Consider the following 19,154-nt stretch of genomic DNA (forward strand, 5'->3'; position numbering starts at 1 on the left):
TTAAGTACGCTGACATGATCCTAAGAACCCACAGGGTTCTCATAGTTATTCAATATGAAACTCAATGAATAATTCATGAACTTCATTTTAATGTCTTCTCATGTTCTGTATTTAATAAAGCTTCACAATTACTCAACATCTGCATTTCATTCCAATCTAAGGGTTTGTAAAATTTAGCTTCACCAAAGGATTATTATATCACAATTCAGTTTCTCTTGATGACAATAATAGAGATGCTATTCAAACAATAATCTTTCTTCCTAAATTTCCTAAGCTTTGAAAAATAATCTGTCTACTCATCATTCACTCAAGTGGTTATATAAATTTAATGTGTGTAACTTCTAATAGAAAAAAATTGATTTCTCAGTAAAATGTAGACATATCTATATACTTGTATAAAGTGAGTTGTTAAAAAATGAGTTCATATGATTCCTATTAGTTATCTTAAATAGAACAAATTCTGGAACTCATATATCTTGCCTATTTAGAAATTCACAAGAACGTTAACTTCAATGTATACTTTGTTAAGAGTTATGTTTCTGCTTTCTTTATTTCTTCACACGGCTAAGTCAAAGACTGAGGTTCTATGCTTGCAGAACAGGTAACTTAGTATTTTTAAAATATAAATTTTACTTGGAGAGTGGTTGAACAGATGTTTGACTTAAAACCAAGATGATTAGTAATTACTTTCTATCATATCAGTTTTTGATGAAGTTAAAACCAGATGTATTTTACTTAATATGTCTAGATTGCTTCAAATATCTGTGTCATTTATGGCAATATAATGTTATAGTAAATTTGCCCCCAAATTTCAGTGGTGTGACACAATCAAAATGAATTTATTATACACATTTTAAACCAAGAAGGATACTCCTGGGTAAGGGGAGGCTCTATTCCTTCTGTTGATTTAGGAGTAAGACTTTTATTATAAGCATGTTTACAGAACTCCTTTCTCTATAAATGCCATAGTAGTGCCTAAACATAGATCTTGTATCTATATCCACTAAAGTTTGTGGGACAGAATTACCATAAGGGTATATTTGGTTTATTGTTGGGAAGTGATTAAAGGAACTCAGGAAAACCCCAGTGTTTCAACAAAAGACATATATGCAAAGAAAATAAAAAGTAAATCAATTAATACTCATCCCATGCTGAAGCTTCAGCATAAACCCCAATGCATGCCAATCTTCTGTGCTGTACCCCATGGAACACTCTTTATTTAAACTTAGATGTGTAGATAATGGATCAATAAGATCAAAATAAGCTAAAGGCTCCCGTTGCCTACTTACAGCCCAAATCTTAAGTAATCCAAGCTTAAATTTTATCACACTAGTGTAAACAAAACAAACGAACAAAAAACAAGCAAGCAAATCTGCCAAGAAGAAACACAAAATGAGTGCACCAGCATTATTATATGATCTAACGTCTACAGAAGAGTGGTGATAGATTAGGTTACCCATTGGATCTTCCCTTTCAATATACAAAAAAGTGGCCAACTCCAAGGAGAGACTCTTCCGTGTCAGTGTAACTTCCCTTGTGAGTCCGCACCTAGTAATTCACTACCCTTACATTCATCCCAGCAGTTCCACTTAGCAGCCTGTGGTTGGTAAAATAACAGTAACCACGACAAATCATTAGCTATCTTTTTACCTCTTGTAGACAGGCAGTGCTAGTGGGAGAACTGGGAAATGCTCTTCATTTACTGTGCTTTCTCCTTGCCTATGTTCAGGAAAAAAGACTGTCAGAAGGACAAGAGAGACTGTGGCAGAGTATTTTTCAAAGGAAATTAACACGGGGCTGTAGATTAAATGGATTTCATTGTTCTAAAAAGTCAGGTGAGGAACAACAAAAATGTATTAAATTAGCAATGTTTTTAAAAGAGTTAAGGTATCCTTGGATTGAAGAAGCCTGCATAAATCACTCTCTCCCATATAGCTGTGAAGAGCCAAATTGTTCATTTCCTGATGCTTGCTTCCTAGATGAGTAATGGAGACCAAGAGCATGTTACAAATTCTAAAATACGAGGCTGAAAGAGTCTTTGATAAACTGAAGCTACTGAAAGAAATAATGTAAAATGTTTTGACATTTTCCTTTATTCTATGGCATAAGATAACTGTTAGGAAAAATAAGACTGTTGTTTAAATTCAGAGACAATTTTATTCTGTTCTATCTGACTGGCTTTTATATGGCAAGCCATAATGACTTTTAAGAAGGACTTAATTTATAAATTATTTATAAAAAGTTTATTCAGTAAGAAAATAATGCTATAGAATCTGTAGTTCTTAAGTGGGCATAAAAGCTAAAATAAGAAAATAGGAACCATCTTTAGTACTTTAACCAGGAAGCCTCTCTCTCTCTCTCTCTCTCTCTCTCTCTCTCTCTCTCTCTCTCTCTCCCCCCCCCCCTCCCCCTCTCCCTCTCCCTCCCTCCCTCCACCCCCCCCCTCTCTCTTTCTTTCAATTCAGTGATATTTCTTGACTCCTTACTTTGTTCCAGGCTCAGGGTAACATACTGGAGAAAAACTGTGAGTTGTGATTAAAATGTGAAAATGTATTAGTGGAGAGGAAAATGAGCATGCATAAAGTTCTTTTTTGGTCTGGCGCGGCTTTGGCCCGGCCTGGGAGAGCGCGACGTCACCACATCGATCGAAAGATCACTTTTTTTTAATTTAAAGTTTATTGGGGTGACAGTTGTTAGCAAAGTTACATACAACTCTAGCACTCAGATTCTCTAAAAATAAGTAAAGTAAAAAAGTAAAAGTAGTGCTGTGATTCACGTGGACATAATGGGAATTGAAAGTGCATTGGTTGGAAAGCCCCACATGGTTCTATACTGACAGAAGAATTAGGTCTGGTCATGGTTCCACGGTTAAAATGAAGCACGCATTTGCAGAGGAGCACAACCTTACTGTAGCTGAAGGAGAAAACCTCAGTCCCAACCTACGGCCATGGACCATACATCTGTCCTTTAGTGGTAAAGGGGTTGATTAGAGTAATCCTAGGATAAAATACACTAAACGTGAACTTACTCAGAGGATTCATTAAGGTATCCCTCCAAACCAGGGACTCTATTACTGAAACTCCTTGTGTCTAAGCAGCCTCCCTGTGGTAGGCTGAATGGTGGTCCTAAAGATATTTCCTCACCTTAGTTGCTAGAAACTGTCCATGATATCTTATATGGCAAAAGAGAGAATATGACCTCAGGTGGTGAAAGATGTGATTTAGTTGAAGATCTTGAGAAGGAGAAATTATTCTGAATTATCAGAGTTGACCCTACATGCAATCACAATGTATCCCTATAAGAGAGAAGCAGGGTGAGTTTGGACACAGACACAAAGAGGGGAAAGTAATGTAAAAATGGAGAAGAGAGAAATGCTGCCACGAGCCAAAGGATGCTGACAGCCACCAGATGATGGAGGAGGCAAACAACAGATTATCACTTAGAGCTCCCCAAGACAGTGTGGTCCTGCCAACACCTTGATTTCAGCCCAGTGAAACTGATTTTAGAGTTTTGACCTCCATAACCCAGAAATTAAACTTTTGTTGTTTTAAGCCAAAACATTTCAGGTAATGTTTATAGCATACTTTGGAAATAAATACATCCCCCAATTTCAGAAACTCTTCTTTTCTAAAAGTGTGATCTAACCAAAGGAAAATCAGGAATGTGTCAGAATGTTTGGTATAGTGACTGTACAGGATGCTGTGGTTACATTTCATTTGCATGTGATTGAAATGACCTCTGTTGCTGCCCACCTGCTTTCTATTAGCCTGTGAGTGGAGGGACTCAAAAGAGGTTAGATGTGTTTTTTTTTTTTTTTTGGCCACAGAATGTAGGACTTTGTTTTAAGTGGCGCCATCATCTCCCAAATTTCAAAGCTAGAAGACATAGCAGAGGTGAGGAAGGAATGGGAATTGGGTGCAATCATGTCTCCTAATGGTTCAGCAAATGTCATAGGGCAAGAAAGAGACTCAGAATTTTAATGCAAAGATAACCACATGCGTGGCTGTTAGAATATAATTGGTTAAGAAATATAAAAGGGTATAAGTTATAATGGGAGTATGTGGGACACCAGACTGGTGGGAAAATTGTGCTTGGGGAGGCAGAAAATATTTTAGAACAGAAATGACATAAAAGGTGGGACCTCAAAGGTGAGTAAAAGTTGGACAGATAAGCTCTAGATTATCCTGATTACTTTCTGAACCATAGGAAAACTTCACTCCAATCCAGGCTTATCTTTTCTGCCCACAAACATATTCTGAGCTCCATGAATTTAATGATTCTATCCATCTGATAGCTCCAGATTGTAAAATAGTTCCCGGACATACTGTTGGGAATATTCATGAATAAATAAATAAACAGTATTTAGAAGGGAACATAGGTACTTAGAGGTTAGAAGATGAAGAGTTATTTGACAAGCTAAGTGATAGGGTTTTAACAATGCCTCATTCATTTCCTAGAATATGGTAGGTAACTGTAACTATAAGTAACAATATATTATAAATAAAAACAATACAACTGCTTTAAAAGGCCTTTCTGATAACTTTTTAGATATGGTACAAGTTATTGAAATAGTGTTTCGTGAAGAACATTTCCTTGTCTAGAGAATCTGACTCTTGATTTCACCAGCTGTCAACACATGATTAGAAGTATACACTCTCAGGAAAGGAATTAAATACAATCTGGTAAAGAGAAAAATACTTGGAGTCAAAAATTTAGACTTTCTCTTTAATTTTATTAATTAGCAAACTTGAAAAATGCTATAAGAGCTAATGCAGTGTAAAAATTTGTATTCTCGATCCTTTCTCTCAGCCTATAAATCAGTCTCAAACAAAACATGGTAGCTCTTTTCTCCTTTTTTAGTTTCTATAACTTTCCTTTTTCAAGGAACAGTAAGCAAGGAGGAGGCCCAAAATGACTTCCATGAAGATAACACATGGAGGAAAATCTCTTTTCCTTTCCTGAACTTTGGATGACCTTTAATGATTATTTTCTTAAATAAAATTCAGACTTTAATTGTTAAATGCTCTGATAAAGCTTTCCAGTCTATTTTTGAGCAGTAGTTAAAAATATTTCCTTTCTGTTTAGAAAAAAACAAAAATCAAAATTTTTCTAATCAAGACATATTTTGATATATAAAATATATTCTGAATGATCCTTTGAATGATCTTGTCCCAGGTCTTTTGGTAAATGTTGCATTCTTTCATTGTCATTTTCTTCTAATGTAGGTTATTTTTTCCTCTTTTAAGCTGCATATCCATTACTGTTATTTTAAAAATGTGAATACAGTTTTCCAAATGTAGAATCTCCTTGACCTTTAAGAATCACACGTTTCTTTAATCTCAGATCTTAGTTCGTACTGTGTTCAGTAGCTGACGTTATAGAACTATTTAAGTTTAAAGTAATATCACAGTTAAAAGCTTGCTTTATAAACATTAATAATTGAAAAAAAATGAAGAATCTCCGAATTTTTATTTCAAATATTGGAAATAGACTTAGCAAACATACTCATATGCTCATATCTAGAATGAATTATACCTGTCAACACAAATTAGATAGAAACAATTCACATATTAGTTCATTAATCTCTGTACTGATTCCCTAAATCAAAATCACATAAATGGTGGTGTATTATTTATTCCAGTATATATAAATTTCAGGTTTAATTATCCAGATATACTCTGTAGACAACATTTAATGGTAGTGGCAGATATTTCTTTAAATAAAATTTGAGGCAGCTATGCTGTCAGTTTTTCACTTGTTAATTCAATTTATGTTAGGAATAGTTTCTAAAGATATGTTTTAGTAATTACTCCTATCACTGTATTTTGAAATAAGCCTACAAGTGAGCTTTTGTAGTGAGTCTTAATTTATGTAAAATATATGGAGCAAGTAGATTTCTTCTTCATATTGTAGAATAAGTGATGCCAACTTGTTTTAACATAATATTTATTGTTTAGTAGCCACAGTTAATAATGTTTTCCAGTATGGATAAAAGTTTATTTTTAGAGTATGTCTTTTACTTAAAGTTAAAATTGATTGCTCATGCTATTTTGCTTCATTGCTCAACTTACTGTCATGTAAAGAAATCATATGGAGCAAATAGTGGCCACTATAGTTTTAATAAGTTCTATATAAAGCTTTCTAACTTTCATATAACTGTTTTGCCCCAAAAGATAATTTGCTGCACCTTGCTATACCACCTGTTTTTTCCTAAGGCCCATGATGAAAAAGTAAGAGCGGCATTGTTTTTTGAAGAGTTATGGCCAGTAGGAAGAAATCATGACTGGACAGTCATGTCTTAAGGAAGAATTCCTTCCTGACTCTGGTAGAACTTTGAAAAAAAAAAAAAAAAAAAAGATTGCCTGAAGGAATTAAAATGTTAGGTGTATTTACTAGACAAAGAAATATATCAAGTTGCCCTCAGTTGAGGTATTCAATATTATCTCTGTTCCTTCCAGTGCTGTTTTATCAAATTGTAATCAAATTCTTCTGTTGAAGCAGTCATTAAGAGTTGAGTTAATATAGCTGAATAGAAAAAGAAGCAAGTACACATAAAAAATTAAGACTTAGGTACAGATGGTTTCCTTCTAAGGTCAGGATGCAATAAATAAATTGGCATTTTATTTGGTGTGCATATTTCTGGCCTAAAGAATGAAAGTTTATAATATGTGGTATTGGATTCTGGAACTACAAGTCTTTAGAAAAATATACAATTATTTATAATATAAATATTAAATATATGTTTTTATAATTTATTAACATTGTTCTTTGATATTGTAATAGAAGTAGTATTTGATTCTTTGGTATGCTTTCATGGAAATCATGCCTCTTTAAAGATGACCGTGTTTCATCTTCCCTTTTTCATTATAACAAGGCAGAGTTCCCTCCATATCTTTCATTTGCTACCTTGAGATAGCCGACTTTTGCAACTTCAGCATTCCTGGCAATTTCTTGCCCCACTCAGCATCATCCTTCACCCCATAATGATATATTTGTTTCGCTTGGATACACTAAGTCAGGTTCTAAAATTATAACATATGGCCAGTGTTCTAATTTTTGTTGAGTGCCTTCATATAAGTAATTTTATTAAAGATTTATAGACTCATGCAATGTCCAAGATCAAATGAGCCATACTGATGAAGCTTAGCATTATATAAGTGAAGAAATTAAGACCCAGGAAGATTACTGACTTGCCAAGACTGATTAACGACATGGTCATGTATGAAACGTAAATCAAATTGGAATGAGATTTTTTTTCTGTTAACCATTTTGGTAACATCATTTATCCTCATTTCAAAATCAGTGCAAATCCGAAAACATGGAAGATGTGTTCAAATTATATTGTTAAAATGCACAACATGGTTAACTAAACATAAAACCAAGTACCATAATTCATTAACCAGATGTAGCAGTAATTAACATTGTAGTTATTAGAAAAATAAGAGATTGTTGTGCTTTCATGTATAACTGATGAAGGAGACTCATACTGAAGACTAGAGTAAAAGGTAAATCAGGAACACAAGAAGATAGCTCAGGTAACAAGATAATATGGCTCAACTGCCTCAGCATAAGTCCTATAAGGAAACACTGACAATGGTATAAATTCTTCTTTGTTTAATTTTCCATCTATTAGAAACATAATAACAGGTATATTGGTATGAAACTATTTAATGCCTTGAATGGTGGAATATAGTATATTTATGTATAATACATATCATAGCATATAATATATATCATAGTGTATAATATATACATATTTTATACATATATACATATATGTGTGTGCGTGTATATATATACACATATATGTATATATATACCAAAGCAAATATATATATATATACACACACATATATATATATATATATATATACACACACACACATCTGTGCTGACAAAATACCTTTTTATTGCCTAGAAGCCTGAACTTGGTAATAATTTTTCCTAACATATCTGAAGAGCAAATAATTTGCATAATTCTATACCTTGTTTTGAGTACACAAAGTGAAAGAACAATGGAAGTCAACTATTTTATTTCTTTTTATTTCTCTCTGCTCTATTTCTGTAATTTGTAAGTTTTGAGGAGGTATAGAATAATGTTTCAGGTTTTCCAGTCATTGTTTTAATTTCTATTGCAATTTTGTACCAATTAATTAATGAGTAGCAACAACATGGTTATTTTCTCCATTGTAATTCTTATGAGATGAACTCTGTGGCCAGGCAAGATTTTTAAGTAGTCTTTGGCAGAAATTACAAAATTAAAATACAGAAAATGTGTTTAAAATAATAGGTTTCAAGAGTTTTTGAGAGAGAAACAGTAGGAGGTGGGGCGGAGGAGGAAGAGAAAAATAATAAACATTTTCTTAATTCCCACCTACATTTTATCAAAATTTGAAATATACAGCAAACTGCTTTCCCTACAATGAAGATGATTAGTACATTTCTTAGTAGACTTTGGGATGGGATCTCTTTCTTGTACATTTGACTTATTCATGAAATGAAAATGAAAAGCAAAAAGATGCAAATGTTTCTAGTAAATCATCTTTTCTCATCCTGATGTGTAGATATCAGATTACTCTCTCCATAAACAATTTTAATGAATAGGAAGTACTGATTTACTAAACTACTTCTTAATATTCATTTTGTATAGATGGCCTATTGCTTCGCTTATTTTTAAGCCCTTTACCCCTCTCTATGTAAATTGTTCACACAAATAGGCAAAGCAATAAAGCAGTTTAATCAAAGTTGAAAACCACTGTGAAGTGTTGGTAGCAGAAGAAAAGTAATTCTAGATTAAAGCCTACTGAATCTATTTTGAAATGTTTCTGTAACAATAAAATGAGGACTGGCTATCACGAAACTTACTAAGTTGGCTCTCTACCGGTTGTTGCTGGAAAAGTGTAGTTCTTTATGGCACTTTCCTCTGAAAGCAAGCTACTCTTATTTTCAGGCACATTGGGTACACCGGGTGAATTAGGTGTCTGTTTTCTGAAACTGTTCCCAATGGAATAGAAGGGTGGATCTTTAGAAGGTCCTCGTTGTGTGAGTCCTTTATTGCTGAGTAATTATTGCTCCTGTTCTTTTGGGCTATCAAAAATACATCACAACTATAAATTAAAACAACAACAACAACAACAACAACAAACCCTCATGTGATGAAATATAACTAGTCTATATGTGCGCAGCAGAATATTTTTAAGGAATATTTTCTCATTTTTTTTTATAGGGAAACCTTGATACATAAAACAAAGATCATCATGAAGGATGCTGTGTAGATTAATACATTGAAAATAAGAATACTTTTTCTGATTCTAATTTATCTTCAACAGTTGCAGTGACAGTGGAAAAGCGATATGGTGCTAACATAAATGTATTTGTTTTTTTAAATAAGTGCACTAAGTGTGGTTGTTTTATTTATTTTTCAACAGCATGAAAGATGCAGGAATAGGCTATAGGCAATGGAGGGGTCCCATATCATCGACCTGCAAGGAGTGCCCAGTGGTCAATACCAGCCCCGTTTGTGGTTCAGATGGTCATACCTACTCTTCTCAGGTAAAGAAAATGACAGTCTTTTCGTATGAAATACAAAAATGCATATCTCTTAGTAAGTGATTAAAACTTTTGGTTTTCTAATGTGGTCATCCAGATAATTTATTTAACTTTTAAAATAATGAGAATAATCTCATAGTTTTGAAATATGATTCAATGTACATTTGTTTCTGCTATATCAGAATTTTTAAAGTCTTAAACACTGAAGTTGTCAATGCTCTGAACCCCAAGTAGTAAAGCTGGAATTTTCTTTGCTGCTATTACGCAAAAGGTCAGAAATATTACCATGCATATAATAATGTTAGTTGCTATTATTACAGCAGCAGCTACAATCTTTCAGTATCATTACTTCCTTTATCTCAAGTTACTTCCCCTATTATTTCATTGAAACCTCTCAAAATTCCTTTTAACCAATGAGAAATACTATGCATCAGAAAGATATAGAAAGTTTCACATATTTGCCTGACATTACAGACAAGATTTGATGTCTTTTCTGATTCAGTGTCTCTGTTCTCTCCTCTACATTGATTAGCTTCCTTATTTGGTGTCCCATATTGTTCAAATATTTAGGTGTTTTTAAAACCTTTACCTAATACGACGTCGATGAGTTTTCTCTGATTATGTGACAGAATGAATATATCTCACATTATCACATCCCCAAGGATAGTAATGTAGAAACCATTATACTGCTTTATTGAATTACAACAAAGGATGCAGCTTATAATATTCGAACTGGTAGGTAGAGCTACATGGGAAACAAATTTTAGTCTTAATTTTACTTGATGAACATGGATGGTAGAACACATTGAATTAAGAGAGAGATTGGAATTTTTACTGGCATCCAGTTAAGATAGAACCTTGTCTTTCTCAACATTAGAAATATCCATGCTAGAGATACTAATATGTTTGTATCCAGAATGTCATTGTCCCTGGAGAGAGAAGCATTAGTCCACTACCTACTTGTTTGGGCCTTTCTTTAGGATGTTTCTAGTATATCAGTCTTTTCACAATTTAGTTACATAGGACACAAAGTCACAATTACAAGTGATCTCTACCTGTAGGGAGGCCTTGTTTGATGGTTTTAGAGAAGCACAATTGTGATACTCCCACTTCAGACTAAATAAACCTACCATACACAGATTAATTCACATATATTTCCACTTCCCTGGCGTTTCCCCATTGTTCTTCTTTGTATCGGGCACACTGTGAAGCCCCAGCTTACAGATCATGTGGTCTATTTATATTGTCAGTAAAACCATGCTAAATAATCCACACTTGAATTATTAATTTGATATTTTTTCATACATGTTGCTTTCAATAAATGCCTTCTTTACATAGAAAGATGTAAAAAGAACATGGTTGAAATGAATATGAGTTTTTAGCAACCCCAAGTCACCATCCTCATTTCTGTTGATTCTAACTTAACTTAATGATTTTCTCACTTTGGATCGCCAATCCTAGTCTTAAATGTATGCACTGACACAGTGAGGCTGAGCTGTATATAATAATGAAAACAAAATAGAGATCTTAGACCAGTAAGAGCTTATATCAGACTCTCCTTTTCAGAGTTTATTGGAAGTTTAGTTTTCAGATATTTATTGGATTTAAATTCAAATTGAGGCTCTTAACTTCTTTGTGTGTGAGTAAAGTAGTACCCTAGACTGTTTAAGTACTGGAGCATGAACAAAGACCACAGAGTCAAGTGTCTCCTTGAGAAGGTCATTTATTATTTCCCCAACATCTCCTTCAGAGCACATGACGATAGAAGATAGGTGCAGGGGTCACAGGATTTGGCTTTGGCTCATTCAGCTTTGTCAACAGATTAAGCAAACTCTGACAGGGCAAATTTAAACACCTTTTGGGGGCTTGGAGGCTTTGAGTGCACAATAATGGTGAGGTCCAAATTCTAAGCCCTGTGTGGTCCTTGAAGCACCTTGCTTGAAGTTTCTAATCATCCAGTTGAGTAATCCTTATATGGTAAAGATTAGCCAGAAGCCAGGTCCTATTAGTCCAGAGTGTGGATCCCACATACAGGATGGAAGGCCAGTCCTGCTCTCTAGGTCTTCTTATCGTGATTTTGTATTTTGGACGCTCTGCATTGATATACTCATGTTTTTTGAGGGAAGGGCTTATTTTACTACTACAAATAATATTCCTATAGATTCTGTTTTAGACCCACAATGATTCCTCCTTTACTTCAGCTCCATTTATAGAGATGAGATGATAAATTATCCTTACACTCTACAACGTTAGTGGTGGTGAGGTCATTACAAAGTGTAACAGATGGAGTTGCTGGATGATGGAGTGAGAAAGAGGGTTATCAGAAGGTATCCAAAGGAAGGTTTTAGTCAAATGACATACCTAGGATATAATTCTGGAAGGCATACTTCATTTCAGAATGTGACCAATTTTCAATAATTATTTTATTAGAGTTCAAGTTCTGAATTGGTCAGCTTGTCTAGAAATCCTAAGCAGAGTATTTTAAAATGCATTCACAAAAAGACGAAGGAACAGATGAAGAGCTATGGAAACACAGATTTAGTTGAAAAAATATTGGTATTGTGATTTTCATGATAAGTATTTTTGTAATGTTATCTGATTTTTTTTCTGTTAAGAAAAACAATTGACTTTTCTAAAGAAGTTGACTGAATCTTTTTTTTAAAAGAACCAGTCTTTTTTGAATTCTTTCCAATTCAGCAATGCCAGAAAAATCAAAATATAAGTCTGTTCAAGGTTATTTGAGAGGCAATCATTCCTGAAATTGACACAAAAGATGAAGGTCTTTGTTTCTTTACTTCAGGCAGTCTATTTTGATTGTATTGTCAAGCTTCAGTAGGAATTAGGAATTGTTCTCCACTACAGCATCTATATTAGACCATGCATATATTTGTCACTCACTTGTGTAAATTGCATACTACATTTGCTGAGCAAAAGTCAATAAATAATATTAATGTTTTAGAACTCAACAGGGCATCTATAATATAAATTTTCTGGGGACAACACATTGGATGATTTTGAACTCTTTTCTATCATATTTAGTCATGCAGTGTTGCAAATTGAATTAAATAATGGTGAATTCCTGAGTAACATTGTTTATAAGATCTATCTCTCTCTCTCTCTCTCTCTCTCTCTCTCTCTCTCTCTCTCTCTCTCTCTCTCTCTCTCTCTCTCTCTCTCTCTCTCTCTTCAAGGAAGGCAAATAGAAAGAATATCCATTTTATACTGGAGTCCCCAACTCTGACTGCAGAGATAATACTTAAATTGATTTGGAATGGGCTCTATGAATCTGAATTTTCAAAGCTCCCCAGGTGGTTTTTATGCTGTAGGCATGGTTGAAAAACACTGTTGCATCCCTCCAATTTATTGCCTTTGAAATCTTAAATATAAGCGTTTTTAAAAATTTTAAATAGGACAATAACAACATGAAAGGTGAAGTGTTGACCTTTTGTTACAATTTGAGAAAATGCCATTTTAAGTTCCAACGTTCTACTATTCTCTGTTAGTCTTTAATTTGTTTTTCCATATTTGAGGCATTCATTTACTTCCTCTTAATAACAGTTACTAATTGTAGTAGTTTTATGTACATTTTTGAAGTTTGAAAATTTATTACACATCTTCATTTTGATGTGTTGCATCTGTTAGTATTTAGCATTTAACTGTCCTATCAACAGTTGTCTGAGCTGAGAATTTTATGTTAGAAGATCAACAGTCAGAAATAGATGTGCCCTGTTCTATATTCTATTTAACTGCTTTTCAACATAGGCTAGGTTTTGCTTTTGACTTGGGTATGATAACTTGATCAAGATTACTACTCCAGCATATTATCAGAATCATTGACAGGGATAAGTTCTTATTAAATCACTGAGCATTAAAGGAAATAATATGTTAACTTTATTGTAAAAATATCAAATTTAAAAAGAATTCAATAGGACATCTAGGACAAACTTCCATCTGGGACAAACGTCCACACAATTTGCAAGTTCCTGATAAGATACCATGTTTTGTGAGATAAATGTCTATGTATGAGCAGAGTTCTAATTGTCAGAAAAGCTTTCCTCTCCTTACATTTATTTGGCTTCCAACACTCCCTATTCTTTCCCCCTTCGGCATGTATTGATGAACAAAATATGTAATCTGTTTTCTTCAGTTATTGGGGAAAATGTCAATTCCTAAATGTTCCATTTAAAATGTAACAGGAAGCTAAAAGACATTTTTAAAGCAGCCTAATGGATAGAATATTATTTATATTTTTATAAAACTCTATTCCCAATCCTTTAGAATCATTTCACACACATTTATTTAGATACATTTATTTATCTTTATCTATCTATCTATCTATCTATCTATCTATCTATCTATCTATCATCTGTCTATCTATTATCCATCTTACATTCATTTCATCTAGGATATTCAACATTGTTTTCGTAGAAACCCAACCCTCTATTTTGACCTAACATTTAATCATATTAAGTCATATTAAATTATATTGTTATTATATTAATTTATTTGAACAGATTTTAAGAAACCAAAAAAGGGGGGTGGTGATAAGCATAAAACTCAGCTGACAGAAATGAGAAAGTTTGGAATCATTTATTAGTATTAAGTGTTCATTTAGCATACTGTGGCATTATTTATTTCCTTGGAGATTGACTGGGAGACAACTTCCAGTGTAATATTTTGTTGTCAACCAGAAATTATTCATTTAGGAGGGACTAATTAATATGTTCCTTTTCTGTAAATACTACATTTTTGGGTGAATATCATTACCCAGTAAACATGAAGTATGATTTTTTTTCAATTGAATTAGAAAAATTAGAAATAATCACTGAGTTATCATAATGTTTACATATTTTCTAGGAAAATATTGAGTGAAAATAAATTCTAATTATTTTGCTCTTCAATCCTAGATGTATTTTCTCCTTAGAATATTTGATATGTATAGAATATAATATGTTGAACAATTTAGTGTTTTATTTAATTCATTATTAGTGTATGTAAATATACTATATTTTTGTATATACTATACAAATAATTTAGGTGATGGATGATTTTTGTTTTGCAAAAAGGAAAAGGAGAAATGAGAAACTTAAGTTTGGGCATGAAACCTGTGTGTGCCATTTTTATGAAAGGATTCTTATAGCAAACTAACTATAAAAGTTAGAGAGACTTATTATGTTCCCAACTTTGGCCTACATGGACGACAGTCAGGAAACTTAGTGAGCAGTGTGATAGAAGTCTATGTTAATTTAACAAGAGAATACAGGTAGCTGAACCAGAATTGATTTTGAATCCCCATGCTCCCTTTGGGTAGATTGTCACTCGGAGAGTACAGCAACCAGGCCAGCCTGCAATTACTGTTAGGGGATGGAGAGAAAAAATCCTGAATATTTAAAATAGTTACCTACAACCTCTTTTCATCTTGTCAATTACCCAGGAGCCAGCTGAGAGGGTATGTTACCTTTCCGGATATAGAGAAATTCAATGCACAAATTGCCTTACTAAGGTGAGGGAGGTAGAGTCAGAAATATTTTTGAGTAGATTTTTGAAGAGACCATCCCAATGCTTACAGAATCAGATGCTTGTGGATAGTAAGGAAATTGGAAGGTCCATTAAGTAAGTATCTTGCCTGTTAGCCCATTGTTGAATAGATTTTGTGATAAAAATCACACCGTTATCAGACTGCAAGTAATCCAAAAAGTCAAACACATTACACTGATTAGTTTTAAAGGACACAATGATGTGGCCGGAGTCAGCTGATGGAACTGGAATGGCAACAACATCACCTGAAAAATTGGCGAGAGAAACTTGCTTGCTGGATGGCTTCCATATCAGCCTATTGATTTAACTGTTATAAAGAACCAAGAAGAATGTCCAAGGGAAGAAAACAGTCTTTTCAATACCCAAGGAATCCAGTTAGGTGCTAGGACTACTTTTTGATGATGGTGACCAAAGAGATTGCAGTTTTCCTTCACTGTTGGAGAGACTGAGCATTGTGAATCCATTCAGATAGTCCTAAGAAACTTAGGAGCAGGCGCCTGGATTTTGTCAGGAGTTTATTAGCCATTTCTGCTGGCAGAGGTGTAATAATACTGCAGTCAGAGTCATTGAGACCCAGGCTTCTGATTTTCCAACCAATAGGGCATCATCTGTATAGACAAGACTTTCAACATTATAGGTTATAAGCACCTGGTGGTGGCAAATGACAGAGAAATTTTTCCCACTAAATAAATGAATATGTAACTCTTGGATCTTCCTTGATGAGGAAGATGCCACTCTGGCACTTACCAGACAGCAACGTACAAACACATAGTACATCGATGCCTACTATACATTCAGATGTAGAAGCAAAAACATGCATTGAGTTGGTCCAAAACACCCTCCAAGAAAGGTTATGTTGGCTTACCTTCCATGTCGTAAATCCTGCGAATTCAATCCTGTGTCACCTTCCTAACAGAACCTGACACAATGTTTACTTGGGTGCCTCCAATCAACACAGCCATAAAAGTGTGAATCTCTCCCCTACAACAGAGTTTTTCAGTACTTTTGAATGGGTGTATATGGCCTCTGTCTCATTTGGAAATATGGAAATTTGTACTCACTGTCAAGATAACACCACTTCCTCCTCCTCCCCCGAGGCTAGTGAGCAATGACCAAAGTACTATTTGGATAGTTTCAGTCAGTCCTATCTCTTGCTGTTCATGCTTGAAAATTTTAATAACAGGTAGAAGAGTGGATGAGTTTTTCACCACCTCTGCCTCATGACTTAGGTGACAGCATTCACTACTGTACCAGGGGCAATCTTCTTATATCTTCTAATCTGGCCCATGGGGCTTGGTATCCTTTCACTTCCAGAAATCCCTATCTCGGACAACATCCCAACCTTGTTTCCCAGAACTGTCAAGATTGAAAGGTCGGAGATTTTTACCCCACTTCCAAAATGCCACAGTTTCATGAATGCTGGCAAAAGACATGAGACTCCTGGGTCAGAAACAAGGAATTTACTTATGACACAAGCAGCATAATCTTCATATTTGTGTCAATTCTCCTTTCCCCATAAGTCCCACAGGGGCAGTGTATAGTGGCCCAGTTGGATGCGCCATTCGCTTTGGGTTTGTGTCACATGTAAGGAAACCTTGGTATTTTTATAATAGGCTGCAAACATATCTGCCCAAATTTTGCCTCATGGGGAGATAGTATCTTTATTGGGAAGCAAACAAATCTGTCCTGTCCCTTAAAGGATGAATTAGCTCTACCTTGCAAGGGTATTTGCTATACAAACTAATTTGAATAGATAATAGTAATAATAGATATAATAGTAATAATAGATAATAGATAATAGTACATCTTGCTCCCAAGATGTAGAGAAACACAGGAGATCTACAGGAACCTATATCTCAACACTAAAAAATAGTAGGCTAGCTCTATTAATGTCAGACAAACTCTATTTTCAGTAGAAAATGAAGATGATTACTACATAATGATTAATATGTTATTTCTCCTGGAAAATCTAAAATATAATTCTAATCTCCATTGTATATAATAAAATAATTCCAAGATATATAAAACAATTTCTACAGGGAGAAAATGTCAAATCTCGTTAACACATTGTGAGATTTTAGAATTCCTCTCTTAGTAAACGATGGAACTGCAGGGAAAAAAAAAAAAAAGTTAGGCTCCGCTCCTCACCTCTCTGGCTCAAAGTAAGTTAATGGAACCCACTGCAAACTGATGAAGGGAGAGGATTGAACCCTGCAATATAACCCTGGGGAGGTGCGCCTAACTGTGTCTAAGGACATGGGGTATTTAGTGGGGAATGTTCCTGGAATTTCTATGCTGAAGAGATGACCAGAAAGATTCTGAGAGTGTTTCTGTTGAGCAACTAAGAAGATAGATTGAGCATATAAGTAAATCTATGTTTCTCATTGTTGGAAAAAGTAGTTACAAACATGGGAATGGAAAGCTGCAAAGAATCCTCAGATGTTAGATCAGAATTGGAGAGATCAACATGTACTCACGTTGAGTATTTTTTGGTACACACACACACACACACACACACACACACACACACACGTGGTGCCAAAAAAGAGTATATATGTATACACATTTTAGGAAAGGAAAAAACTGTTAAAATTGTAATAATATATACCGATAACAAAATATGAATACAAGTTATGTTTGACTTCTGCAATTATAAGAGGTGCTCAAAGTGGTTACCATCAGCATCCAGACACTTCTGATTATGGCAAACTACTGCTTGAGCAACATTGACCAAAACATCCACTTGTATATATTTTTTTGACACCCCAGTGTGTGTGTGTGTGTGTGTGTGTGTGTATGTATGTATTTAGAATACTTAATGAATTATTAACCTCTGAAAGGTTAACTAGTTTGATTCTGCTATCTCTGTTTTGCTATACCTTGTTATTTCATTTTTATATTGGCCTTTCCTATATAAACTCATCTTTAATAATATGTTTTGACCACTCAAATTAGCAGGGCTTCACTCTTGACTACAGCCAGTCTTGCCAGGAGTCTTCCTTTCCAAATGTATATGAGCTGTGGTCTTATGCACTTGTATTTCTTGAGTGAATCAACAGAGGGCACTTTAATTCTAGAGTCAATGGCTTCTCAGCTTACGCCCTAAGGTTTATACAGTGGAAACCTAAGTTCTATGTGTTTGTATCTTTGTTTCAAAGCTAATTGTATCCACTCTTCCATATCTTTTATCTTTTAGCACATCCCAAAGTATATGGTTGCTACCAGTGCATAAAATTGTGTAGGAGCTATGGACCGTTAAGTATACATTTTAGCTATAAGAATAGTATATTTTTAAATAGGCTCTTGGTATTTCTTAAGCATAATAAGCAAGGAATTCCCTCCAACTTTAGTTTATTAAACAGTTAATATGTTAACTTTAAGCATGAGACCCCATAGACAATGAAATGTATACACAAGCTATCACACTTTAGTATTTTGATGTTTGTAGTGTAATTGTTGAAGTCCTTTACTATACTGAGGTCTTTAGAGTCTTTTCTCTTGTTAGCTAAATTTAACCTCTGTCCTGAATCTTTCAACTCCTTGTATGTTCTTTTATTTTACAATGCATCCCTATTTTCTTACTCCCTTTCCTTTTTAAAAATTCACTCCCATTTATATCTGTAAGACTAATTTCTTCTTAAATGCCATCCTCATTTTTAGGAGTACTTGGTGTCATTACCTTCTATTTTCATCCTTTTTAAAATTATTTTTAATCATTACTGCTCATTCTTATGTAAAATTCTATGGGAAATTACATGAGTTATCTGGTAAAACCCATATGATAAGATAAATAATGAAAATATAAACTAATAGTAAGTTAAATTAATTTCATTAATTTTATGTATGTATTCTATCAATCATCAAACAACATGTTTTTATGGGTTATATTTTAATTGAAGCTATTACTGATAATTGAAGCAACATTGGTCTAAAATAATTTAAACAAGAATTTTGGTTTAATAACAAAATTCATTAAAACGTATAAGAATGAAGTGACAGTCAAATAAGTATACTATCCCATTGACCTTTAAAGTGTTAAAATTTATTACCAGATTTTGAATTCTAGA

At 33.9% G+C, this 19,154-nt stretch overlaps 1 protein-coding gene across 3 annotated transcripts in view; it reads left to right on the plus strand.

Annotated features, from left to right (window-relative positions):
* Positions 1-19,154, plus strand: part of SPOCK3 (SPARC (osteonectin), cwcv and kazal like domains proteoglycan 3) — a 335,252-nt gene that overhangs the window by 213,024 nt on the left and 103,074 nt on the right. For all 3 annotated transcript variants that reach the window (XM_033135313.1, XM_033135311.1, XM_033135314.1), the window contains one exon: positions 9,429-9,552. In XM_033135313.1, coding sequence (XP_032991204.1) covers positions 9,429-9,552 — 124 coding nt within the window. The remainder of the gene's footprint in view (positions 1-9,428; positions 9,553-19,154) is intronic.

Source organism: Rhinolophus ferrumequinum, chromosome 18, assembly GCF_004115265.2.
Source record: "Rhinolophus ferrumequinum isolate MPI-CBG mRhiFer1 chromosome 18, mRhiFer1_v1.p, whole genome shotgun sequence".
Taxonomy (NCBI): Eukaryota; Metazoa; Chordata; class Mammalia; order Chiroptera; family Rhinolophidae; genus Rhinolophus; species Rhinolophus ferrumequinum.